This window comes from Coccinella septempunctata, chromosome 8 (assembly GCF_907165205.1).
Source record: "Coccinella septempunctata chromosome 8, icCocSept1.1, whole genome shotgun sequence".
In the NCBI taxonomy this organism is placed as follows: domain Eukaryota; kingdom Metazoa; phylum Arthropoda; class Insecta; order Coleoptera; family Coccinellidae; genus Coccinella; species Coccinella septempunctata.
This window is the reverse complement of record NC_058196.1, coordinates 31,275,818-31,301,098: the sequence shown is the minus strand read 5'-3', so window position 1 is coordinate 31,301,098 and position 25,281 is coordinate 31,275,818. Positions and strand designations below refer to the sequence as shown.

General features: G+C 37.5%; 7 protein-coding genes across 11 annotated transcripts; 4 read left to right on the top strand and 3 right to left on the bottom strand.

The window, feature by feature from the left end:
* Positions 1-541: 541 nt before the first annotated feature.
* On the top strand, positions 542-2,775 carry LOC123318994 (chondroadherin-like). The gene is made up of 2 exons (XM_044905785.1): positions 542-1,751; positions 2,165-2,775. Exons 1-2 carry the CDS (start codon positions 610-612, stop codon positions 2,415-2,417), a joined length of 1,395 nt encoding a protein of 464 aa, XP_044761720.1. The 5' UTR covers positions 542-609; the 3' UTR covers positions 2,418-2,775.
* On the bottom strand, positions 2,523-3,497 carry LOC123318995 (prefoldin subunit 2). The gene is made up of 2 exons (XM_044905786.1): positions 3,250-3,497; positions 2,523-3,128 (listed from the first exon to the last, which is right to left on the bottom strand). Exons 1-2 carry the CDS (start codon positions 3,393-3,395, stop codon positions 2,828-2,830), a joined length of 447 nt encoding a protein of 148 aa, XP_044761721.1. The 5' UTR covers positions 3,396-3,497; the 3' UTR covers positions 2,523-2,827.
* A 322-nt stretch (positions 3,498-3,819) lies between these two features.
* On the top strand, positions 3,820-6,412 carry LOC123318612 (vang-like protein 1). The gene is made up of 2 exons (XM_044905277.1): positions 3,820-4,373; positions 4,443-6,412. Exons 1-2 carry the CDS (start codon positions 4,246-4,248, stop codon positions 5,980-5,982), a joined length of 1,668 nt encoding a protein of 555 aa, XP_044761212.1. The 5' UTR covers positions 3,820-4,245; the 3' UTR covers positions 5,983-6,412.
* A 4,888-nt stretch (positions 6,413-11,300) lies between these two features.
* Positions 11,301-12,725, bottom strand: LOC123318613. Of its 2 annotated transcripts, XM_044905278.1 has the most exons (3): positions 12,715-12,725; positions 12,651-12,674; positions 11,301-12,016 (listed from the first exon to the last, which is right to left on the bottom strand). In XM_044905278.1, the coding sequence occupies exons 2-3, from the start codon at positions 12,660-12,662 to the stop codon at positions 11,720-11,722; spliced, it is 309 nt and encodes a 102-aa protein (XP_044761213.1). In that variant the 5' UTR covers positions 12,663-12,674; positions 12,715-12,725; the 3' UTR covers positions 11,301-11,719. The 2 variants fall into 2 exon arrangements, 1 of the variants encoding a protein (XP_044761213.1); XR_006538381.1 differs by lacking the exons at positions 12,651-12,674; positions 12,715-12,725 and adding an exon at positions 12,254-12,529.
* Positions 12,726-13,262: 537 nt separating this feature from the next.
* On the top strand, positions 13,263-16,542 carry LOC123318765. Of its 2 annotated transcripts, none has more exons than XM_044905500.1 (8): positions 13,263-13,478; positions 13,565-13,741; positions 13,873-13,975; positions 14,067-14,241; positions 14,295-14,430; positions 14,531-14,648; positions 15,594-15,730; positions 15,795-16,542. In XM_044905500.1, exons 1-8 carry the CDS (start codon positions 13,356-13,358, stop codon positions 15,909-15,911), a joined length of 1,086 nt encoding a protein of 361 aa, XP_044761435.1. In that variant the 5' UTR covers positions 13,263-13,355; the 3' UTR covers positions 15,912-16,542. The 2 variants fall into 2 exon arrangements, with proteins under 2 accessions (XP_044761435.1, XP_044761434.1); XM_044905499.1 differs by having other exon boundaries at positions 14,498-14,648.
* A 94-nt stretch (positions 16,543-16,636) lies between these two features.
* Positions 16,637-17,670, bottom strand: LOC123318767 (cell cycle checkpoint protein RAD1-like). Its single transcript, XM_044905502.1, has 4 exons — positions 17,530-17,670; positions 17,230-17,471; positions 16,946-17,174; positions 16,637-16,892 (listed from the first exon to the last, which is right to left on the bottom strand). Exons 1-4 carry the CDS (start codon positions 17,596-17,598, stop codon positions 16,650-16,652), a joined length of 783 nt encoding a protein of 260 aa, XP_044761437.1. The 5' UTR covers positions 17,599-17,670; the 3' UTR covers positions 16,637-16,649.
* Positions 17,671-17,800: 130 nt separating this feature from the next.
* LOC123318764 (dynamin-like) lies at positions 17,801-24,544 on the top strand. Of its 3 annotated transcripts, none has more exons than XM_044905497.1 (5): positions 17,801-17,963; positions 18,056-18,207; positions 18,584-20,383; positions 21,180-21,236; positions 22,942-24,544. In XM_044905497.1, exons 3-5 carry the CDS (start codon positions 18,649-18,651, stop codon positions 23,712-23,714), a joined length of 2,565 nt encoding a protein of 854 aa, XP_044761432.1. In that variant the 5' UTR covers positions 17,801-17,963; positions 18,056-18,207; positions 18,584-18,648; the 3' UTR covers positions 23,715-24,544. The 3 variants fall into 3 exon arrangements, with proteins under 3 accessions (XP_044761432.1, XP_044761431.1, XP_044761433.1); XM_044905496.1 differs by having other exon boundaries at positions 17,801-17,993; XM_044905498.1 differs by lacking the exon at positions 21,180-21,236 and having other exon boundaries at positions 17,801-17,993.
* Positions 24,545-25,281: the final 737 nt, after the last annotated feature.

The window sequence follows — 25,281 nt, the reverse complement described above, 5'->3', positions numbered from 1 at the left end:
CGCCAATCACAGATTACAGAGTAAAATCGCAGTAACCCTGGCATGGAGACATGTCTATATGTCTATGCCCTGGGGTAAAGTACAATGAACAATGAACGCACAAGAAGTTTAATGTCCATACACTGTACTTTCGAAATCTTAGAACTGCTATCATGAATTCACAAATTTCGGCCAGAATTATATGTTATGACTTATTAGTCATTAGATATGATTTATCAGTTTATGGATATGACCAAAGATATAAATATATAATATCTTTGGATGTGACGGCCACAATTACGAATCCTGCAACACGTAAAACAGCAACAGACCTGCGCCATCTCACGTCTTCCAATATAAGTATAAATTTTAAAATCCCAAACAGAACAAGAGTCGAAAATAATGAAACTTTCGTGATTACAGTGTTGATCTTCCCTACGATTATTCTGAGTAAATACAAGGTGTATCCTTTTGTTACGTTCCAAGTTTGAGTGCCTATGAGCAAATATCTCCAATGTTATCTCATCGTTAGCTTATCACTTTTACTATCGATTTGTTTATTCTGTACGTTATCAGAAATAAAATTCAGTTACGATCTTGATTCCAATACTGTCCGATACACCCAAAACGATGCCACAATATTCTCTAGTGCGCGTCGCACTCCTTATAATTTATTTTTTAACAAGTGGTACGAGTGAAAACTTGAGATGTGGTTCACTGGGAACCAAAGACACCTGCCGGTGTGTAGTGAAATTCGATGAAGTGACCTCTATGGCCATCGTGGAAGCCCAGTGCCAGTACCTGGAGCTGCAAGAGTTTCCTACCCCAGTTTCAGAAGAGGTCATCAACTCCCTGGATGTATCTCACAACGATTTGGAACAACTGGAGGCTGCAGATGTATCGAAAAGCCTAGGAAGCTCCCTGATATCCCTAAGTTTCTGTCATAACTCGATTTCCGACATAGAAAACGTTTTCTTCGACTCATTTCCAAACCTGATTAAACTGGACCTGAGTCACAACTACCTTCAGACGCTGGAACCCAAAGAGCTCTTCGACAAACTCGAGAAGTTACAGGATTTGGATCTGAGCTACAACGAGATAGATGTGTTGCCAGATGGGATTTTCGCATCATTGAAAAATTTGAGGAAGATAGACTTGAGTTATAACCCCCTTTACCAAATTCTGCAAGACCCGACTGCTTTAACGAACAAGCTTCAAATAAACGAAAATTTGAAGTATCTGGGATTGGATAACGTTGGTATTACCAAGATCCACGCGAAGTGCTGGAACCATTTCAAAGCGCTGGAACATTTATCCATCGCCGACAATCCTTTAGATGAGGTGCCGCAGACTTCAGACACTCTCGAATATCTAGATATATCCGGTACCAACATCACCAACCTCCATGAGAACGACCTCAAATACCCTAATCTAAAAACCCTGAAAATGTCCAGAATGGAGAATCTCACTTCAGTCAGTGCCTACGCTTTTTATAATCTGGGAATTTTGGAAGAGTTGATTCTGACCGATTCTTCTAGCCTCAGCGAGTTTAGCGGTGTGGCTTTTGGAGGCTTAGATAGGCACACTTTTCCGAGAAAGTTCAAAAAGTTCGACTTGGCCAGGAACAGGCTGAGTTCGTTGAATGAAACCTACAAATTTATTTTTCAAGAGTTGGACACGGCTGATATAAGTTTGAACCCTTGGTCATGCGACTGCGGCGTCCTGTGGATGAAAGAAATGGACGCAATAATGATGAGAAAAAGCGATATTAGGTTAGAACCATTTTAGCACTTTGAATCAAGTTTAGTTTGTCACCTAGCACGAGAATTTTCATAATTGGAATAGCCAGAAGCTACTGAAGAACTCAGTTCAATCTTCTGAAATAAATTCATTGGAATCTATTCAAAATTACCCGCGCAGATATATCAGTTTGGCCACATTTACAAAACAGAAAAACTACATAACTTACTATCATTTTCGGTGATCATATTGATAATGTTCTGTGAGGGTGATCACAGAACTACTCTTTAATCTGTGACTTGATCGCATTTCTATGATCATAACGATATTTTGAAATCTTCACTCGAAATATTCAACATTTAAATCACCTCTGAATCAATCATCCGAAAGTTTTTGTATTATTCCCAAGTATTGAAAACCCCACTAATCTTTCCTTATTTTTCAGATGTTCCTCTCCCAATGATATGATCAATAAAATGGTTGTGGAGTTAGAACCCAAGGATGTGCCAAACTGTTATCCTGGTATATATGGCAAAAAATCACATCAAACTGCCCTTCTCATATTGCTCATGGTGGTGTTTGTTCTGATTGTTGTAATCATATATCTATGTCTTTATTCCCCAAGTTGGTCTATCAAAATAGGTTCAACAAAAATGTCGCCTGACTCGCCCTACTCAATAAATAACGAACAGATATAAGAAAATTGTTTTTTTATGACCGAGGCACTTTTCACCAAAATGAGGAAAGGTCTAAAATAAACTTGTCTGCTGCACATTGAAGCATCAAAGGAATAATAAGATGAATTCTTTGTGAAATCGCTTTAATGTTAATCTTATTTAATTGATAAATAATGAATCTCATTTCATTTCAAGCAGATGATACAAATATGTTATTTTCAAAATGTAAAATTGAAATCAGTGTATAAGCAGAAAAGTCAGACAATTTTAGGATAGATGACTTCAATAGTTCTCTTTCAATTTGCATTATAACACAATAACTACAAACTGTTGTCATACCCAATGGTTTTAGTTTCTTTGAATGAAATGACGTTTATACGAAAAAAAATTGCAATAAAAAGTCTTTTTCAAACTCGATGAATGCCAAACGACTAAGAAGAAACAAGCACATTTCCTCTGCTTTCTGTTGATGCAACAGCTTCTTTATTCTCTTCTTGTTTGGGTCCATCTAATCCTTGGAATCGAATATTATACTTTTCCCTATATTCATTGATTTCTACTCCCTTTTTGGTGATCGTTTCGTTGAGTTTTTCAATGAGTTCCTTCAGTTTTTCAGTATTTGTTACTAACGCAGGTAGGACATCTTTAACTTTACGTTCTGTAAGTACTCCTCCTATAAGCCTGAAGCACTTTCTATCTTCATTCACATTTTTCAATGTCTCTATTACAATGCTAAAAATAAATTATGCCATATTAGAGAATTTTTAGGTTATTTCTCACCCAACAATCACATTTATCAAGATGAATGTGTTTATTGAAATCTCTTCGCGGAGAATTCTTGTGACTAACTCACTTGTGTTCATTGAGTTCTGCTTCGAATTCGGCTAATTTTGAAGAAAATTGTCTCTGTTCTGCTCTTAAAGTTTGGAACCCTCCTATTACTTCTTCCTTGGTAGGAACTTTTCCTGCTTTTTTATCTTGTTTCTTTTGTTCTGTCATTTCAAAATCTATATATTTAAAGCCAAAATTAAAGATTTAGAACAGTTTGAAAAAATGTGAATCAACATGAACGAGAACACATCAGATCATAGATTACTTCAATTTACAGACATAGATATCTCTCTTCTTCAAATGGTTGGAACATGCGGACTGTATGAATAAATAAATTTTTGTTTGATTTATTCTTCATGAAAATACATTATTATAACATCACATCTTATATTTAATTTCTAAGGAACATAAAATCGATTATATAATATATATCCACCCAGTGCATTAGACTCGTTGATGAAACCCATTTCAACAAAAATATTTCCAATCAAAACAATCATCGGATGAAGATGGAAAAACTTATCTATCAATGACAAAAAACGTTCAAAAGAACCGTTTTTTCAACAGGATTGATTAAAAACATGACGTATGTTTTTTTTTTCACGATCTTTCTATGTTCGAAGCCGGCCATGTTCTGCAACTGCGATTAATTATTTCTTCAAACAATTATTAGAAAATATTGAGAACAAAATGGATAAATGAGTTCAATTGTGTCATAAATAAATAGGAACAAATTCAGACTAACGATCAAGGATGATGGAAGTTTCCAAGCTCTTTGTCACGAGTTCCCACCATCGGAAAAGCAATTAAAACGGTGCTATTTTGTCTACATCTGAGATTTATTGGAATTTCTAAATGAGTTGAGAATCTCCAGTACTTGTGTAAGAATTAGGAATCATTCGTTTCGTACATCCAAAAACACTTATTCCAATACGAGACACCAAAGTGAAAAGGCATTACAGATGTACATAATAGCAGAACATATTCTGTTTGAAGGTACAAATAATATTTTAATCGCATGGCAAATGAAACTACAATTGATATGGACACAGAATCTGTGAAGTCGGAGAATAGTTCCAGATCTAAGAGATCAAGAAGTTACCGAGATAGGAACAATCACAGGCAACATTCTCACAGAAGTTCTAGGTGAGTTGCTGTTCTGCACTCGTTGATTCAACGAGAGTAGCTCTATTATTTGTTTCATTCTCATTGTAGGAGTAACAAATCTAAGAGGAACGAAGATATGGCCCCTTTCCAAACTACTGTCAATATAAACCCTGATAACAGAGATGGTCAGGAAGTGATCGAAGTCCAAATTCTACCTCAGGATGATAACTGGGGTGAAAACACCACTGCCATCACTGGAAATACGTCTGAACAATCTCAGTCCACAGAAGACGTCAACAACTGGCCAGGCGAACCCGATACAGGTTTTGGATTCATGTGCCAAAGGTACCTATCAGCCACATTCACTTATTTATTATCGATCGTCGCATTTCTCAGTCCCTTGGCCATGGTTGTGCTGCCCAAATTGGGTTTCTTTCCAGCCCTCTCCACTCCCATTCTAGCCGATTCCGAAAAGCTTCTGGCTTGTGGGGCGGAATGTAGGGGACAACTCGTCTCCCTAGCGTTCAAGATGCTCATATTGGGGGTGAGCGCATGGGCGGTTTTTCTGCGGAAACCCAGTGCAACGTTACCCAGATTTTTCATATTTCGTGCTTCGATCCTACTGTTAGTTCTGCTCTGTAGTTTTGCGTATTGGTTGTTTTACATTGTGCAAGTGACGGAAAATGCTCAAGCGGCCACGACCAGGGAGGAAATTGTCGATTATAAAGCTTTAGTGACTTACGCTTCGAGTCTCACAGACACCCTTCTTTTTATACTGTTTGCAGCTGTCGTACTTATCGAAATCCGACATTTGCAACCTGTATATTATATTAAGATTGTCCGGAGTCCTGATGGGGTCAGTAAATGTTACGCAATCGGACAGTTGAGCATCCAGAGGACTGCCGTTTGGGTATTGCAAAAGTACTATACGGAATTCCCGATTTACAATCCGTACTTGGAACGGATACCGGTTTCAAAGTCTAGGAAAACTTCAACGAGTTTTAAATTCTACGAAGTTGATGGTGTGAATAACAGTGCGGTCCAGCAGTCTCAATCCAGGGCAATGCTGGCAGCTCATGCCAGGAGACGAGATTCAAGTCACAACGAAAGGTTCTACGAAGAGCACGAGTACGAAAGGAGGGTTAAGAAACGTAAAGCCAGATTGATAACAGCTGCCGAAGAAGCTTTCACCCACATCAAAAGACTGCACAACGATCAGGCTTCGGCCATCCCAATGGACCCTCACGAGGCTGCACAAGCCATTTTCCCATCGATGGCCAGAGCGTTACAGAAATACCTGAGGGTCACCAGGCAGCAACCTCGACATTCCGTCGAAGCCATCTTGGTCCACTTGGCCAGTTGCCTGAGCAACGACTCCACCCCCAAAGCGTTCTTGGAGAGGTATCTGGTCACCGAACCGGTGCTTCAAAACGACAAGGAACAGAAGGAGGTGCAGACCTGGGCCTTGATCTGCGAGGAGCTGCTCGCCAGACCGTTGGTGGATAACGTTGTGTTTCAACTAAGACAAAACGACATATCACTCATATGTACAGTAAAGAAAATTCCACATTTTAACATAACCGAGGAGGTGGTCGATCCCAAGAGCAATAAATTTGTTTTGAGATTGAACTCAGAGACCTCGGTATGACCCATAATTTACGATAGACTGATTTAGTACTTATAATTTAGTATTTATTATCACTGATGTTCGTTTATGTTGGGTTTCTCTAAAGGTAATTTCTTGATCAGATAAAATTCCTCTGTGAGGTTGAAGTGTCAAAAAACGAACCAAATCATCGAGTAGAACATAGATTCTTTGAAGTTGACGTTTGAGTTTGAAATTTCGACGCGAAATGTCAACTGTCAAAATTTCATAGCTCACTTGGCTGATTGTTACACGTTCGTTCGAAACGAACGGTTGTATTTTTAAGGTTGATAATTGGTGCTTGAAAGTGATGCTCAGCTTCTACAACAACGAAATGATCTGCTAAGAATTTTTCTTATTCAGCCAAAGAGTAGTGGTACAAGCTAAGCGTCACGTTTAGGCACCGAACGTCAACCTTCAAAATTCCATAGCCTACTTGACGACGAATTTTTACGTCATGGATATTACTATGCTCGATTTCTAATTTCTATATAATGAATCTATCATATGTTATCTCTTATTTTCTGGGTGTCACTGAATAAGTTCATACAACCATTCGTTGCTACTCCCACTGTTAGTAGATGGGATAGGGGTGAGAGACAGGGACGATTTTATAAGGTCACGATCAACTTTTAGAAATAGAATACACTGATGCCTTGCAATAGGTTTAAATAGTAATAATACCTATTGTAGAGACCCTGTTGCCACATTACTGACTAAGCAGGTTATTCCTGTCAGTAGATGAGCAACGATTTCCTGGACAATATTTTCGGATTCTTGGCGCATGTGCTCTATTTCTAACTGTATTTATGTTCCTGTCAAGATTGACGAGAATGTCATCACTGTCAACGCTGCTTAAGCTGCTGTTCGTAGAGGCGGGAGATTTAGGAGACAATGGTACCCATTTAGCCTATGAATAGGCATAAATAGTAATAATACCTATTATAGAGACCCTGCTGCTACATTACTGACTAAGCGGGATATTCCTGTTAGTAGATGAGCATTTCCTGAACAACATCCTCGGATTCTTGGCGCATGTGCTCTATTTCTAACTGTATTTACCTTCTTGTCAAGATCGACGAGAATGTCATCACTGTCAACGCTGCTTAAGCTGCTGTTCGTAGAGGAGGAAGAGGTAGGAGGCAATGGTACCTATTTAGCCTGCAAAATTCTGACTAAGCAGGTTATTCCTGTTAGTAGATGAGCATTTCCTGGACAATATCTTCGGATTCTTGGCTCATGTGCTATATTTCTAACTGTATTTACTTTCCTGTCAAGATCGACGAGAATGTCATCACTGTCAACGCTGCTTAAGCTGCTGTTCGTAGAGGAGGAAGAGATAGGAGGCAATGGTACCTATATAGCCTGCGAATAGGCATAAATAGTAATAATACCTATTATAGAGACCCTGTTGCTACATTACTGACTAAGCAGGATATTCCTGTTAGTAGATGAGCAATTCCTGGATCCTCAGATTTTTGGCGCATGTGCTCTATTTCTAACTGTATTTACCTTCCTGTCAAGATCGACGAAAATGTCATCACTGTCAACGCTGCTTAAGCTGCTATTCGTAGAGGAGGAAGAGGTAGGAGGCAATGGTACCTATTTAGCCTTCAAATAGGCATAAATAGTAATAATACCTATTATAGAGACCCTGTTGCCACATTACTGACTAGGCAGGATATTCCTGGTAGTAGATGAGCAACGATTCCTTGGATAATATCCTCGAATTTTTGGCGCATGTGCTCTATTTCTAACTGTATTTACCTTCCTGTCAAGATCGACTAGAATGTCATCACTGTCAACGCTGCTTAAGCTGCTGTTCGTAGAGGAGTAAGAGGTAGGAGGCAATGGTACCTATTTATCCTTCAAATAGGCATAAATAGTAATAATACCTATTATAGAGATCCTGTTGCCACATTACTGACTAGGCAGGATATTCCTATTGGTAGATGAGCAACGATTTCTTGGATAATATCCTCGGATTCTTGGCGCATGTGCTCTATTTCTAACTGTATCTACCTTCCTGTCAAGATCGACGAGAATGTCATCACTGTCAACGCTGCTCAAGCTGCTATTCGTAGAGGAGGAAGAGGTAGGAGGCAATGGTACCTATTTAGCCTTCAAATAGGCATAAATAGTAATAATACCTATTATAGAGACCATGTTGCCACATTACTGACTAGGCAGGATATTCCTATTGGTAGATGAGCAACGATTTCTTGGATAATATCCTCGGCTTCTTGGCGCATGTGCTCTATCTCCAACTGTAGATTTTCACCATCGGGATCGAACAAAATGTCATCACTGTCAACGCTGCTTAAGCTGCTGTTCGTAGAGAAGGAAGAGGTAGGAGGCAATGGTACCTATTTAGCCTTCAAATAGGCATAAATAGTAATAATACCTATTATAGAGACCCTGTTGCCACATTACTGACTAGGCAGGATATTCCTGGTAGTAAATGAGCAACGATTCCTTGGAGAATATCCTCGAATTTTTGGCGCATGTGCTCTATTTCTAACTGCATTTACCTTCCTGTCAAGATCGACGAGAATGTCATCACTGTCAACGCTGCTTAAGCTGCTGTTTGTAGAGGAGGAAGAGGTAGGGGACAATGATACCTATTTAGCCTGCAAATAGGCATAAATAGTAATAATACCTATTATAGAGACTCTGTTGCCACATTACTGACTAAGCGGGATATTCCTGTTAGTGGATGAGCATTTCCTGGACAAAATCCTCAGATTCTAAGCTACTTCAAAACGAACATTCAAATTTTGTAAATATTTACTTACTCCGTCACTCATCTTGGCCTAATATAGGTATATATGAGAATCTTGGTAGTCTCTCTGTACTACTTATAGGAAGTACGATCACAGAACACAGATAATGCGATTCAAACTCTTCTAATCTACTTCAAAACCATTCAATACGAACATAGAAACTAGTGGTTTGGTGTTCTTCTTTTCAACCCATTTTCTTCTACTTTTGTTTGGAACCATCATGCACACCATGGATAATGGAAATTTATGATTTATCTGTGCATGTTTAAAAGACATTTTATGATGGCTAGGAGGCACCAAGAATGTCGTCACGGCCAACGCTACTTGTATAGGTATAGGTGTAGTAGTCTACACAGAACACAAATAATAAGTAGGTAGGTAAGTTGGTAGACTACCTGTACTACTTATAGGAAGTACGATCACAGAACACAGATAATGCGATTCAAACTCTTCTAATCTACTTCAAAACCATTCAATACGAACATAGAAACTAGTGGTTTGGTGTTCTTCTTTTCAACCCATTTTCTTCTACTTTTGTTTGGAACCATCATGCACACCATGGATAATGGAAATTTATGAATTATCTGTGCATGTTAAAAAGACATTTTATGATGGCTAGGAGGCACCAAGAATGTCGTCACGGCCAACGCTACTTGTATAGGTATAGGTGTAGTAGTCTACACAGAACACAAATAATAAGTAGGTAGGTAAGTTGGTAGACTACCTGTACTACTTATAGGAAGTACGATCACAGAACACAGATAATGCGATTCAAACTCTTCTAATCTACTTCAAAACCATTCAATACGAACGTAGAAACTAGTGGTTTGGTGTTCTTCTTTTCAACCCATTTTCTTCTACTTTTGTTTGGAACCATCATGCACACCATGGATAACGGAAATTTATGAATTATCTGTGCATGTTTAAAAGACATTTTATGATGGCTAGGAGGCACCAACTGTAGATCCTCACCATCGGGATCGAACAAAATGTCGTCACGGCCAACGCTACTTGAGGTGCTATTCGTAGAGGGGGGAGAAGTAGGAACAATAGCACCAATTTGCCTGCAAATAGGCATAAATAGTAATAATACCTATTATAGAGTCCCTGTTTCCACTATTTCTCAATGTATAACTTCTACCAGGATAAAAGAAAATTTCACTTTTGTTTATTGCTGCTCGGAGGAGGTTAGCTCCACCCAAAACAGTTAAATAAAAATAAGAAATGATTCCACCCATGAAAATACAGAGATATAGTATTTCCATAGATACATTAATACCACTTCAAAGTAACTGTAGCAACCCCATCCCAATTCTGAACACGAAATTATCTTTTGAAAACCCAAAATTGATGATGCCTTATTTGACATGAACAGTATCATTGTGTATATTGAATGATGAGAGTGCGTTGGTGGAAGAGTTGACAATCTTTTTTGGAATGAAAGTTGAGAAACACGTTATGTACTAGATTTTAAGACGTTCTTACGTGACAATTTCATAATGCAACCGATTATGTAAGGCATTCGATGGAACTTTGATATTTTAAGCACTATCGATCGATGCGCACAAAAATTTTAAATGGTTTTTGAAAATGATGTGGTTATGAATTGTTGCCGAGAATATTTTATCCAAAGTTAATTCTCGAATTGAGATGGTTTTATTCAGAACAATGTACTTAAGGATTAGTTTGCGGTGAGCATAGTTGTAAAAATAGGCATAATTTTGATAAGGTTAGTTTTAAATATACGCAAAATACTCAACTGTATCTAACGAAAACTCGTATCATTGAGTGTATTTCATAATATCTTAGCGATACAAAAAATTCCATCATATCTGTTCTTCATTTACTTTTAGTGTTTTCCATTGGCAGCTACTATATTTTTATATATTATACTGTGATATTTTAAGCTCAATTTTTCCTTTCCTCTTATCTCATTTTCAATGCGAGTGTATTATTGAAGTGATATTTATTTTTTTATGACACGAATATTATGATTTACTTGGTGTAATTGGATAGATAGTATTGTTGGTTATGAAATTTTGATCCAGTTGGAAAACTATATACTTATTGTCCTTATTGACAAATTTAGATGAAGCTTAACCGTTCAGTTATCACTTTTCGTATCCAATATACATCTTAGATATTTTACAAGAGGTTGATACTAGTGAGGAAACATTCACACTAATAGCCAGTAAGTGCATTTTGTAAATTTTTCCATATCATGAAGTAGTATTCGTATTTTTCGAAGTGAAAAATGTACCTACCTATACTTCGATAAAGAAGATTTTACTTTTGAACAGTGCAATTTCATTCAGTGTACTTACACTTACATTATAAAACGTACATTTTATAAGAATATTTGTGCAGATGTGTTTTCGATGTAATTTTAAAGAAATTTTGTACACTTTTTATGTTATTTACAAGTCCTCGAAATAAATTTGATATTCTAATAACAATTCATTCCAATTATTCATTTTTTCCCAGTCATATTTCTGAATATAGGTTTATGAACTATTTTCTTAAGTAATAAAGACAAGATAACAATGCAGTATCTTTAATAAGATTGAGAAATACATCAATAAATTTAAATTTGTGAATACAAAACATATTAAGTTATAAAATAGAAATAAAATAAGAATTGAACAACATAACATTTCATACATTTTTCTCCATGTATCAACAATAATAGATAACATGCAACATTTGAGATCACAGTTGTACAGGATGGGCCAAATACCCTCTGGATTCAGGTGGTACGTAGAAAACGCCAGTATCTTCAGCCGTTTCCTCGTCGATGGTGGCAGCATAGACTTTGTCTCTGGTGGGAGTATCTATTCCAAGAGCCCTCAAGGCTTCCTTGCCTCCCCTCAAAATGCATTGTACGCAGCGATGACAGCGACAACCAAGTCTAGGTCCACCGTTGGGAATAGAACACATGGATCGTGCAAATCGACGTCCTACAATAGGTATAAATAGTGATAATACCTATTATAGAGATCCTGCAGCCACGTGAGTAGCTGGGCCAGGATCTCTTCGTCGATGTCCGGATTGTTAATCCAGTCATCGACGACCCACTGTAGGATTACGATAGCCGCCGATATATCTTCGGCTTCTTGGCGCATGTGCTCTATCTCCAACTGTAGATCCTCACCCTCAGGATCGAACAGAATGTCATCACTGTCAACGCTGCTTAAGCTGCTATCGACGTTGCTAGATGGACTGGGGGACGTGGGGGGCAGTGGCACCAAATTATCCTGCGAAAGAAGAAAAAACAAAGCAAATTAGTACAACAAAAATTGATAAAAATAATTACAGAGTGAAGGAAAAAGAATAAAATTCATTGAATATTCGTATAAGGTATTTTGAAATAACATATTGACGATTTGATTCATTACTTCGATAGTAAAAACAAACACGTTTTGGAATAACAATTTTTTGCCTTTTTTCTAAAATATTCTATTTGTTATGAATGGGTTTTCATGAAGAATTACCTTTGTTGCACTCAACACCCGATGAAACGTCCCATTATTTTCACTTGTTTCGAAGTTGTTAATCTTTGTTCATACCGATTGTCATTGATCTCTTTTAACGATTATTTTTTTTATTTATTTACGAGCTTTAGGTCTCATCAACTTCTCGAGTTATTAGAGACCACATTACTGGTTATAATTCTTATTAATATTTTAACGATTAGTTGAAAGATAACGGCGCATGTCTAAAACCAATATGAAAAAAAAAGGCAAGAAAACTGATAAAGTAGAAAAAAATCAATAGTAATAATAATAATAATTCTATGATTCAAACTTTAAATATCTTAATGAATACATAAAAAAATTTACCAAAATTATTTCAACATTACGAATTAGAATTTTGTAAAAATTTACTTACTCCGTCACTCATCTTAGGTAGGTACTTATTATTTGTGTTATTATTTGTGTTCTGTGGGTAGGTATAGGTGTAGTAGTCTACCTGTACTACTTATAGGAAGTACGATCACAGATAATACGATTCAAACTCTTCTTATCTTCTTCAAAACGAACATAGAGTCTAGTCGTTTGGTGTTCTTCTTTTCAACCCTTTTTCTTCTACTTTTGTTTGGAAACATCATGCACACCATGAAAAGTTTCTCAGTTATCTGCGCTCGTTCAAAAGACATTTTATGATGGCTTCAAATGATTCTTCTAATTATCTTCACAATTCAGTTAAGCTTTATTGGTAAGAATATTATAAAACGATGTGAAATGGAATTATGTATTTGGCGAATCCACTTCATCTTCAAGGATGAAGTCTTAATTTTTCCAAATCTTCCTCGAGTCCCCTTTTTCAACAATATAACTCTACGATCTCAAAGCCGATAAAACTAACCTACCTATCGCGTTTGTAAATTTCTCCGCCAGGGGGCTCCAAGATGAACTCGAATCGTCGCAAATCTTCCAAGTACGCCTCTGTATTATTCCACAATCTATGATCGCCTTTGTTCCATCGTCGGATCAATTCTGTGATCCCCGAACAAAAACTTTTTGCGTTCAAGTTGTCAGAAACATCCTTGAGGAATTATTGTTCGATCGTAAATATAGCTCAAAAAAATCTAAAATGAACAAGGTTGGTTGCAAATGTTTAAATATAATAATTGAAAGTGAATCAGATTTGTGTGATGTGGGGCATGATCAATTAGAGTTGACAATAGAGGAGCGCCAGGATATTTTTTTCAAAAGCGTAAGTATTATTTACATCGATTATTAATATATTCAAATACATTCTCAAGTGTTAATTGACGGTTTCGTCTTTTTCACTAATTACAGGATAATTTGAGACAAGTGGAAAAGCTTGACAATATCAGTAAGAGTTTACCTGGCTTAGTTGAGACTAGGGAAGTAGGTTCATGGATTATTCATTATTGCATAAATTGTAAAGTTCATACTCATGCGGTGCACAAGAAAAAAGGTGCCTCGTGTGTTATAATCCATCCATCTCTACTGGTGAGTTCACTTCCAATGTACTCATTTGATTTCTTTTTGGGGAAGGAAACAAAGGATCTAATATATTCGTATTTTCTGACTAACGAGTAGTTTGAGTATGTCAATTGAATAAATAGAGATTCATTTTACAGACTGAAGAGGATATAAAGAGATTATGGCATAGTGAAAACTTTTCTAAAGCTTATAAAATAGTGGTAGATATTGGAAAGTTCATAGATGACAATGATGATATCTGTAAGTTAAGAGTTTTGTCAATCGTGGATGAAGTACAGTATTCTACATGCATATTATGGCGATTATTCTATTCTTATATTTGTCATTTCAGTTTATCCAAGCGAAATGGATTCTTTGATGGCCGGAATAAAGCAAAACGCCACGGAAGTTCTGAAAAAGGAGGCAGCATTGATAGAAGAAAGGATAAAGAAATATACAGAGGATCAATATTATATGCTAGACGTTCTAAGGGAAAGATTATCTTCCGAGGAACAAACACTTATGCGGTCAGTCGAATCCGTCATTGTTAACGTATATCCCAATAAAAGAATAATTTCAGGACCGTATTGGAACATTTCACGCAAACGTCCGATAAGGACGACAAAAATAGTTATAAGTTTTTGAGGGCGCACGACGAGGTCGTCCCCCAGATTTCGAAAAAGTATTCTGAGAGAGCGTCTAGTCAAGCAATGTCTGTGAGTACCTTGTTTTGTTGGGAATTCTTGGGAAGGGTTCGGAGAGTTCTCAAATTTCTATTTGCAGTATAATTTATCCTCTTTGTCCCCCAAAAAACAGAAAAAGGCTGCGGTGGAGGATAGCGAGTTTGACGATCTGCTGTTTCCATTCGATGGCATGGACGAGAGGCCAACGTCTGATCACGAGGAATCTGTCGAATTGGAGAGCGATGTAGAAGGTAAGAATAATAGTGATAAATAGTAATTTTTGAACACAGAGTGGGAGAAAATCAACAGATTCAGTTTATATGTCAAAAAAAAAACCAAACGAAAGTAGAATAATTGGACTGTGCCAAGGTAACACTCTGAACACTGCAATCAGATTGGAAAAGATCAAAAAATCTCCATAAAATTGACAATTTTCACGTTTACCAACCGCAAATTTAAACAAATCCGTGTCAGTTTGACAATTCCGACAAAAGTGAGGTTAGCACAGGGGTGGGTAGTACCGATTCGACACAGAGCAAAGGGTGGTGTATTTGGCCTCGGTATTTATGAAATTCACTTCATTATGGTTTTTTGAGGTAAATCTCCTGGCTCACTAGTTCTATACTGCTCAGCAGGACAAGTCACGTGACGAAACCTACGACAAAATATTCGTCAGAAGGATATGTTGAAAATTCCGAAAAAGAGTCTACATGGAATGTTGTAGGTGTTTACAGAAAGCCAAAAAATTGAGTTTTTCATCGGTAGAGGAATGATATTTTTATTTAACCCAGACATGAAGTAGAGATTTTCACTTCTAGGATATGTAGAAAGTCGACGAATTTCTTCGCAGGCTAGACTTCCTTTCTGGCCAAACAAAATTTCGAAAATGGGCGACATTCGAAGTGTCAAACAGTCGTCAGAAGAAACCATAGAATTTGCGGGTTCCAGCTCGAGAACGGCGCAGACATGGGCGTAACATTCGAGTGGGCATTCACGATTGAAAAAAGACCAATGACGTGCCGTTTTAGCATCTTCCAAGTTTTTTTTGGGTTCTAATGGATTTTATCGCATTTTCTCGAAGAAACGGGTTTTCGTATTTGTTTTTTTTTTATGGGATATACTAAATTTATGCGTTTTTTCTAAGAAAAAATGTGATTCTACCGATTAACTAATTGATTGTATCGAATTATTTTTAGACGATGAGAAACCCGACAGGTATCAATCTAGGGCGAGAAGTTCTAGCATAAAATTCGCGAAATCTCTTCCCATGGACATTCCGGCATTTATGAAACTAAAGAAACATCATACTATAGATATCAGTGATGATGAATCGGTGAGTTTATATTTTAATCATTCTAACGTTCGGAGCATGAAAAAACCATCTATTCCTCTTTTAGCTACCTGAAGAGAAGAACATCGATATAGCAGCTAGCATAAAGAAATTAGCTAAAAGCGTACACGGCAGTGAGATATTTGGCGATTTACCTAGACCAAGGTTCAGCACTCAGCTGTAGCCATCAGCTGAAAGTGAGTGCTCCCTAAGACAAAAAGACTAGATTTAATTCAAACTGCCAAAATGATCGATCTTATCAGATCTTATTTTCATCGTGGTTGAAAGTGAGTATGGACTTTGCAAGTGCTTTACTAAGAATAAGGTCTGAAAAATGTGAAAAACCAAAAAAATATTAAAACGTGATATAATCCACAAAAATATAGAAACAGTTTTTTTATATTGTTGTTCAATTGTCTAAGTAAGATGCACCCAGCCAAGTTTCATAATTTTTATAAACTTTTGATTAAATTAGTTTTATCTCCTCAATCTATTGATTTTTTATGGTACGTTGACCAAATTTACATATAATTTATTGGCTGTGTGTATGGTAAAATCCTAAAAAAATATATAAAATTGTTTTAAATAAAATAACATGTTCTTATTACTTTATAATTCGATACTTTTAATTTATCCATCATTTGTTAAATTTAATTTTACTATGAATTTGCTTATATGTTGATATATTGAATGTAGGATTTTTCTATAAGTTTAAATTCAGTGCATTTACAAAATTAAGAGTACAAACTTGAAGAAACAAATTCAAAACGTAGATTATGATTGCATTGAATAAAGTTGAAAAAGTTATGAAAAAATTATTATTCCCCTCATTCAAAACAGATTTACACAACCCTCATGTTAAACTAAAGTTTAAAAGTTAAACAAGGATGCAAGAAAACAAAATGAATGGGCGAAAGTGTTTTTAATCAGTAACAAGTGATGTGACGTAATATTCAACATACATCTGTTTTTCATCAGAATTTATAACGAGCTGTATTCCCAATAGACCCGTCTCCCCCATCGATATGGAGATTTTACTTGAATAACCCAATACTTTCAGGAGTTGCTTGAGATTGGTGAAGAGATACTGAGCTTGCGTCTCTTTCTGGCACTGATACAAAGAAACTTCTTCAGAATTCTTCGAAATGGTGACTATCGATTCTCCCTACAACGAATCAACTTTGAAAAGTGTAGGAAAATCGAAACTGATTTACTTACAGCTCTCCCTGTGGCCGTGAGAGTAAAATAGGGAGGATCGGGCGATAATTTAATATTGACTTCATCTGCTGAATTATCTAGCCTATATAACAATTCTTGGAAAATATTGGCATTCACTACCATTTTATTCAAGTTGCATTCTTCAGCCAATGAGATGTTCTGAAAGTCGTCTGTAGAAAACGTCTTGATCTCGCAATCAACAATTATATTCTCTTCCAAATGCTTCATTCTGAAATTAAAAAGCAATAGAGTTGCCTTCAAAGTTTTCGGACATTTACACACACACTAGAGAAAGTGGTGCTCCCAAATTTCTATAACTTAGTTTTAAACTTGGATTTCCATCGTCACCAAATATATTCAAGCATTCGGTGAAAACTTTCAAATTAATTTTAAATGATATGTCATCATTCGAATCTAATTCATAGGTTGAGAACATGTTGCATGGAAAATAAACTGAGGTTTCGGTACATTTCATTTCTTCCAAAGTTAATTTGAGACCCTCTTCCATTGGTTTAAGAATTGCATACTGAAAAAATATGAATATCTCGTCATTGTCCACTGAAGTTTCCATGAAATTCATCTACCTCATGCATATTTACACCTTTTAGGACATTGTAAACTATTTTGAAATCGATCAGTTCTGCTGTGAACATTTTCCGATTTTCAAAATATTTCTTATGATCACAGAATGTAACACTGATTACAGTGTTCTGTGGAATTTTGGTTTGCATAGAAATACCGTAGGGTTGCGTTCACAAACTTACACCGAGAGGACATCCTCATAGACCATAGATTAGAGAGTAGACTGGGCAGAAATAACAAATCTATGGACATCCTTTTGTTTTTTGTTAGGTTAAGCCATAGAGCTAGAATGGTCATCCCAGATCATTAATAATTTTTTGTCAATTACGCTGAAAATTTCGTTAATTAGCACACAAACAGATTAATTAGACCGAAAAATATTATATTGTTTACAACACTATAAGTTTCTACTTTTGCAATGCAATAAAAAAATGAAGTAAGACTTGTTTTGAAGTTCTACTTTGAAGTATGTAATCAGTGGAAAATGAAGTTTTGTTTCTTGTGAAATTGATTACCCATAATTTTTAGGTGGAAAATCATAAGTAATTATTTAGGTATTATGAAAAATAATGCTGAGTTTTTTACGAAATATAAGCTAAGTTCAACATTCCAAATTATAGATCATTTAGGAATTTCAATTATCTGATAGGAAAAATATTTGTGTAATCTAGTCTGGGGAGGTGAGTAAACGAAATATCAAAGTACATATTTGAATTAATGAAATAAACGAGTCCGCAGGATTTTTCTGACTAATATCCTCATTCAGTATAGTTTATTGTGTTTAGAAGTTAAAGGCCAACCTTGGGACATTCACAATGATTTCTTTGTTATTTGTTGATTTCCTGAAAATCTTTCATGATATCATGTTCATTCCAATTTCTGAGATAGTATCGCGAGTTTTCCGTTTATTCCTAGGATTATTGAAAAAGAGAACGAACTACTAGCAAACTGTCCCAAAGGTCATAATTGCCTTGAAAATTTTTTCATTTTATTATTTACATGTCGAAATTAAGGAGTGTCTAGGAGTTGTTACCCAACCCACCTTTTAATTTTCAGATTGGGCAGTAAACAGAACATATTACCAGCTCGTCATCTATTTCTGATAATTTGTGAATAGAAGCATGGCCGGTAATCCAGGTTTAGAGCAACTAATTCCCGTAGTGAATAAATTACAGGATGCCTTCACACAGTTAGGGGTCCACTTAACACTCGACCTCCCCCAGATCGCCGTAGTAGGTGGTCAGTCGGCTGGCAAAAGTTCGGTCCTTGAAAATTTCGTAGGCAGGGACTTCCTGCCCAGAGGTTCGGGCATAGTGACCCGCCGGCCCTTAATCCTACAATTGATAAACAGCAACACGGAATATGCGGAGTTCCTCCATTGCAAAGGGAAGAAATTTGTGGATTTCGACGAGGTACGCAGGGAAATCGAGGCAGAAACCGACAGAGTGACCGGTAACAATAAGGGTATCTCTAACATTCCTATTAACTTGAGGGTGTACTCCCCTAATGTACTGAATTTAACCCTAATCGACCTGCCCGGTCTCACCAAAGTACCGATTGGAGATCAACCGATCGATATCGAGCAACAGATACGTTCTATGATACTGCAGTTTATAAAGAGGGAATCCTGTCTCATACTCGCAGTGACGCCTGCCAATACCGATTTAGCGAATTCCGACGCCCTTAAATTGTCTAAAGAAGTCGATCCTCAAGGGATTAGGACTATCGGTGTTATAACGAAGTTGGATTTGATGGACGAAGGGACGGATGCTAGGGATATACTGGAGAATAAGTTGCTGCCCCTTCGGAGAGGATATATCGGAGTGGTCAATCGGTCTCAGAAGGATATCGATGGGAGGAAGGATATAAACGCAGCCCTTGCTGCCGAAAGGAAGTTCTTCCTCAGTCACCCGTCCTATAGACATTTGGCCGACAGGCTCGGTACGCCGTACCTCCAGAGGGCGCTGAACCAGCAACTCACCAATCACATAAGGGACACCCTACCCGGACTCAGGGATAAGTTGCAGAAACAACTACTAACCCTCGAGAAAGATGTCGAACAGTTTAAGAACTTCAGGCCTGACGATCCGGCCATCAAAACCAAGGCCATGCTTCAGATGGTGCAACAATTAACGACAGATTTTGAGAGGACCATAGAGGGTTCGGGATCAGCACAAATAAACACTAACGAACTCTCTGGCGGTGCTAAGATAAATCGTTTGTTCCACGAGAGATTCCCTTTCGAGATAGTCAAGATGGAGTTCGACGAGAAGGAGTTACGCAGGGAGATAGCCTTCGCTATCAGAAACATACACGGGATCAGGGTAGGCCTGTTCACGCCCGACATGGCTTTCGAGGCTATAGTGAAAAAACAGATAAGTCGCCTGAAGGAACCCAGCTTGAAATGCGTGGATCTGGTGGTCACCGAACTGTCAAACGTCGTTAGGAACTGCGCCGAAAAAATGATGGCTTATCCGCGTTTAAAAGAAGAAGTGGAACGTATAATAACCACCCAGATAAGACAGAGGGAGCAGAGGTGCAAGGACCAGATTTGCCTCCTCATCGACTGCGAGCTGGCCTACATGAACACGAACCACGAGGACTTCATCGGCTTCGCCAACGCTCAGAGCCAATCGGAGAGCGCCACCAAGACTGGGACGCACGGCGCGTTAGGAAATCAGGTCATCCGTAAGGGTTACATGTGCATACACAACTTGGGGATCATGAAAGGGGGCTCCAGGGACTATTGGTTCGTGCTCACGGCCGAGAGCATCTCCTGGTACAAGGACGAGGACGAGAGGGAGAAGAAATTCATGCTGCCCCTGGACGGGTTGAAACTCAGGGACGTCGAGCAAGGTAGGTAACGATTTGCCGGGGGGATACATCATAAATTCGCATTGGCGCATTATCTGTTGCTTGTTGTATTAGTGAAGCCCTATTTCGCATTAAAATGGGTTTACGGTACTGATGACCTCGAATAAGAGCGAAACCGGTATCTCGCCATTCTCCTTCGATGTCGTCACTTTCTCTATGCCAAGGCATACTGTGAATGTATACTTCTATCAGTCCAACTCCTTTCGATGCGTTTATCCCTATTTTTCTTTATATTAAGTTAACGAATCATTGAAGAAGGTGGCGGAGGCTTTTAATAAGTAAAGTATAAAGTTATCCCTGTACTGAATGATTTAAAGTGGGTGTATGCAGCTGTACTTGAGAAATTTTAAACATTTTCGGTGGTAGATGAGAGAATGTTAAATTATTGCATCATGCTTTGTGGATTTTCAGCCCTTTGACTATTTGATTTGTTTATTCACTTATTTTTCTACTTAATAATATGTAAAAAGCACAATGATCAAGATATGTCAACCATTAGTCATCATCTTGTTTTGTTTGAGCTATCATAATCGATTTATCGCTACGTTGTCGAAGAATCAAAGAGGGGTTTGGCCATTTATACCCATCATCATTGAAAGGGTTGGGAAAATAATAAAACTACTAGGGTATTCAGTTGCCATGTGTGCTAGTTTTCATTCATCGATACCCATTTTTCAGGATCTCATGTCTTTTTTTGTTATATGTTGTACTTGTCGTTGTCCAAGGTTTATTGGAGTATTACAGATCTTTTTTACTTCTTTACTAACATGTTTTATAGGTAGAAATAGGCGGAAAAGTACGATTCTTTCGGATATTTTCGACGATATGCAATATGGTAGGTAAATTGTTTAATATTTTTTTTATTTCATCCTCATACCATCACTCTGGTTATGTCTTAGTTTGTTCTGTTCTTATTATATGAATTATTGTGTTCCTTTATGGTAATTCTTGAATAAACATCTTCTGTACGTGTTCTTGACCGAATAAAAGCCTGAATAGTTTGATCAGACTTCTGAATCGTTGGAAGTTGACTTAATCAAGGAGAGGAAGTGCACAAAACCTTGGGATTCATTCGCAAGCAAAACAATGCATGATAAACCAGCATATATGCACTTATTGATGAGTTTATCTTTGAAAAATTCAAAAAATATATATTTTGAATGGAAGAAAATAAATATATTCGTTATTAAACAATTATTGGAAAATATTGAAGACACAAATACGGCAAATTTAATTTCATGGTGTGATTGTCTTCCATTAATTGGAGTGCAAACTACCGAATTCGGTTCCATATCGATTATTCTCTACATCTAAGAACTTTTTAGCAGATACTGACACATTTGGGAATAATAATACAATGATTCGTCAACATCCCCGAACTTTATCCATGTTTTACTCGGGTAAGTGTGTATAGGTTGATGCTGACAAGTTGAGAAAAAGCCTAACAACAATTTTCCGCTTCTCCCTTTGAATATACCCTATTGGATGATGGTTTGTAGCTTTCTGGTCGGGTCTGTAGATAAACGGTGCAAGATTCACGTTTTTGTTTTAGGTTTTCACGCGTCGCAGGAATGTTGCATCGATGCTTTGTATTCTACCGTTAAGTTTAAAAGTTTCATCTTTATCCTTTTTCTAGTTCTTTTCTTTTAACGGTAGACGTATATCTTAAATCTACTAATGAATTTGAAGGATGTTTTGCGGAGTACTAACTATTGGACGATGATATTTCGTTTAGGTTTCATGTAAACTTGCTTGGCATGTTTTGAAATCGAGCAGTTACTTTCCTTAATCTATTACGTTATAAATTTCATATTTGATTTTATTGAAACCTCTTCATTTACTTTGCCATGAAGATAGCGTTTCGAGGTGTATAGATTTATTTATATACTGCTCAAAAATTGAAGTTGATATTCGGTAGAAATCATTCATTGAACAATAAAAAAAAAACAGAAGTGGAAAACGATTTTATACCAAGGTTTGTAAGCAAGATGGCGAAATAGACTGTTTAAAAATCGATATGGCAACTCGGTTTTTTTAAAAGAAATGACATTGCATCACCTCACACTTGATTATGCATAAGGAAGAGACCGCTAGTGGACCAGTCAAAAAATTTTCTTAGGCTGGTTACTTTACATGCCTCAGTGGATGAAAATATCGTTATTGGTGTGTGGTCCTCTGGTTTTGCATGTCTAGCATGGAAACTTATCAAATCTGCTCATCTACGATGAAGTAGAAACCTATAGGTTTGTTCGTAGAGTGGCTCACAACGGTTGTGAACTGTACAGAGCAAGCGCAATTCCATTTTTGGGTGAAGAAAATCATTTTGCGCTTGCTCCGTACAGTTCACAACCGTTGTGAACCACTCTACGAACAAGCCTTATATTTTAACTCTACTAATAAAGGATCCAGTTGGCATTTTTTATAACGAAGCGACTGTTTAGATAGATTTATTCGAAATTTCTCCCATTCACGGACCTTTTAGCATTACATTCCGCTTCTATCTACCCAATCCTACGTTCACAACCGCTCAAAACTTTTAGGTTTCATGTCGAGACGGCACATGTTCGCCCTCTTCAACCCGGAGGGCAGGAACGTGTACAAGGATTTCAAGCAGCTCGAGCTGAGCTGCGAGACGGTAGACGAGGTGGACTCCTGGAAGGCGTCGTTCTTGCGCGCCGGCGTCTACCCGGAGAAACAGGCCGAGCCAGAGAACCAGGACAATCCGGGCGAGAACATCACCAGTTCCATGGACCCCCAACTGGAGAGACAGGTGGAGACCATCCGGAACCTGGTCGATAGCTACATGAAAATAGTGACCAAGACGACCAAGGACCTGGTGCCGAAGACCATCATGTACATGATCATCAACGACTGCAAGGACTTCATAAACGGGGAACTGTTGGCCCACATCTACGCCAGCGGGGACCAGTCGCAACTGATGGAAGAGGCCCCCCACGAGGCTCAGAAACGTGAGGAGATGATCAAGATGTATCACGCTTGTAAGGAGGCCCTGAGGATCATCGGTGATATCTCCATGGCGACGGTTTCTACCCCCGTACCACCGCCGGTTAAGAACGATTGGTTGGGGAGTGTTGTTAACCCAAGGCTGTCACCACCCAGTCCCGGTGGGGTTAGGAAAGCACCTCCAGCCATCTCGTCTGTGGCTTCTAGGGCACCCCCACCGCCTCCCTCGACAAACAGACCAGTTCCTATCATCCCTAGCCGACCGGGTGCAGGTGCCCCTCCCCCCATGCCTCCAAACAGGCCAGGACCTGGCGCGCTTCCTCCTCCACTCATCCCCACGAGGCGCTAAACCTAACCTAACACATGATATTCGAAAAATTGAAATGTGACAATGAGGAATTATGATATCAAATGTGCAGAACTTTATTATTTTTATAAGAATTGTATTATAAAAGATACTAAGATTAGTAATTATTCCCTTTTATTTATATATGAAGTTTATATACTACCAAAAATATATTTCGCTAAGCTATTGCATGTTATTCAGTGAAAATTAGAACGGAGGAACATGAACTTAGTTGCAAAAAAAGTATTAAATCGATGTTTAGAATCTGAACTGCCTCGGGTCGAACCAAAAACTATGCCCGACGCGTCACGTAGTGAGACAAACCAAATGTACGAAATCGATGTGCTAGGTAGAGATTAGACTTGCTGAGTATTATAAAAAAGTGCACTTAAGTAGTAGGACTTGTATTAATTTTTCGTGAATGTTCGAAAACGTCTCATTTTTGGAATGCATTGTCGTTTTTAGTTCTAATTTTTCTGAACAGTTCTGATGTTGAGATTTGATTTATCGAGTATGTATATTTTATGTATATTGAAATGATTTTTACAAGATAAAGTGGTCATCTGTGAGAAATTGTGGAGTGCACATCTGCCTTATACAATTGAAATTTTTGTATAGTATTAGGAAGTAAAAGATGTTGATAAATCGTTTAAAATACGTGGTGCTTTATTTCAATTATACTCATTCTCTTCCGCGAGAAATTTTCTGTAACTGAATTTTTAAACTTTTTCATATTCTTATAAATGAATTGTTGAAGGCACTTGTGATATGTTTTGTTTAAACACCAATTCAAAAGTTATTGATGAGTTATTTAATTACAAATCCAACAATTATTCAGTGTTTAATATCTACTCCTTGAATTTAAACGTTGTAGCAGTAGATGTGTACGCAAATTGTTCTCTTCGTTATGTGCAGTACGAGTATTAAATTGGTGTCTGATGAGTAGTTTGTTCATTTCTACTGAAACAACTTGATCACGTGATCTCCAATTCGATCGAAAGGTGGTCGTGGAAGTTTGGACGCAGCTATTTACTCAGGATTCGTGGACATGATCCAAGAGTACCATGTGAAAGGGGAAGAATTTTACTTAATTTGCGATACGGGTTTGGAGGTTCTCGGAAGACGTCTTATATTTTTAAAAAATTGTCAAAGATGACACCAAAATTGAGAATTTTTAGGTGATCTCCAGTTCGATCGAAAGGTGGTCGTGGAAGTAGAGACGCAGCTATTCACTCAGGATTCGTGGACATGATCCAAGACTACCACGTGAAAGGGGAAGAATTTTACTTCATTTGCGATACGGGTTTGGGGGTTCTCAGAAGACGTCTCATATTTTTAAAAAATTGTCAAAGATGACGCTAACCAAAATCGCGAATTTTTAGGTGACATCTCTGAATTTGGTTTTGTTTCAAAGCTGTCAAAATTTCCATAGAATGATCGGAATTACATAGAATAGAAAAATCACTAATATTGTAATTTTATGATTAATTCTTATTTGTCACATTTCATACACTGGCGTTGTTATGGTAACCCTAAAAGCAAACCTACGAAAAAAGTAGAGTAGATATCA

Coding starts and splice junctions, on each gene's coding strand:
- LOC123318994 (XM_044905785.1), top strand. CDS start 610: ATGCCACAATATTCTCTAGTGCGCGTCGCACTCCTTATAATTTATTTT. Junction 1,752..2,164: donor ATGAGAAAAAGCGATATTAG/GTTAGAACCATT, acceptor CTTATTTTTCAG/ATGTTCCTCTCCCAATGATA.
- LOC123318995 (XM_044905786.1), bottom strand. CDS start 3,395: ATGACAGAACAAAAGAAACAAGATAAAAAAGCAGGAAAAGTTCCTACC. Junction 3,129..3,249: donor GCAGAACTCAATGAACACAA/GTGAGTTAGTCA, acceptor ATTTATTTTTAG/CATTGTAATAGAGACATTGA.
- LOC123318612 (XM_044905277.1), top strand. CDS start 4,246: ATGGCAAATGAAACTACAATTGATATGGACACAGAATCTGTGAAGTCG. Junction 4,374..4,442: donor CATTCTCACAGAAGTTCTAG/GTGAGTTGCTGT, acceptor TTCTCATTGTAG/GAGTAACAAATCTAAGAGGA.
- LOC123318765 (XM_044905499.1), top strand. CDS start 13,356: ATGAACAAGGTTGGTTGCAAATGTTTAAATATAATAATTGAAAGTGAA. Junction 13,742..13,872: donor TAATCCATCCATCTCTACTG/GTGAGTTCACTT, acceptor TTCATTTTACAG/ACTGAAGAGGATATAAAGAG. Junction 14,431..14,497: donor CGTCTAGTCAAGCAATGTCT/GTGAGTACCTTG, acceptor TTCTATTTGCAG/TATAATTTATCCTCTTTGTC.
- LOC123318767 (XM_044905502.1), bottom strand. CDS start 17,598: ATGTTCACAGCAGAACTGATCGATTTCAAAATAGTTTACAATGTCCTA. Junction 17,175..17,229: donor GGAGCACCACTTTCTCTAGT/GTGTGTGTAAAT, acceptor TTTTAATTTCAG/AATGAAGCATTTGGAAGAGA. Junction 16,893..16,945: donor TCACGGCCACAGGGAGAGCT/GTAAGTAAATCA, acceptor GATTCGTTGTAG/GGAGAATCGATAGTCACCAT.
- LOC123318764 (XM_044905497.1), top strand. CDS start 18,649: ATGGCCGGTAATCCAGGTTTAGAGCAACTAATTCCCGTAGTGAATAAA. Junction 20,384..21,179: donor ACTCAGGGACGTCGAGCAAG/GTAGGTAACGAT, acceptor CATGTTTTATAG/GTAGAAATAGGCGGAAAAGT. Junction 21,237..22,941: donor TTTCGACGATATGCAATATG/GTAGGTAAATTG, acceptor CAAAACTTTTAG/GTTTCATGTCGAGACGGCAC.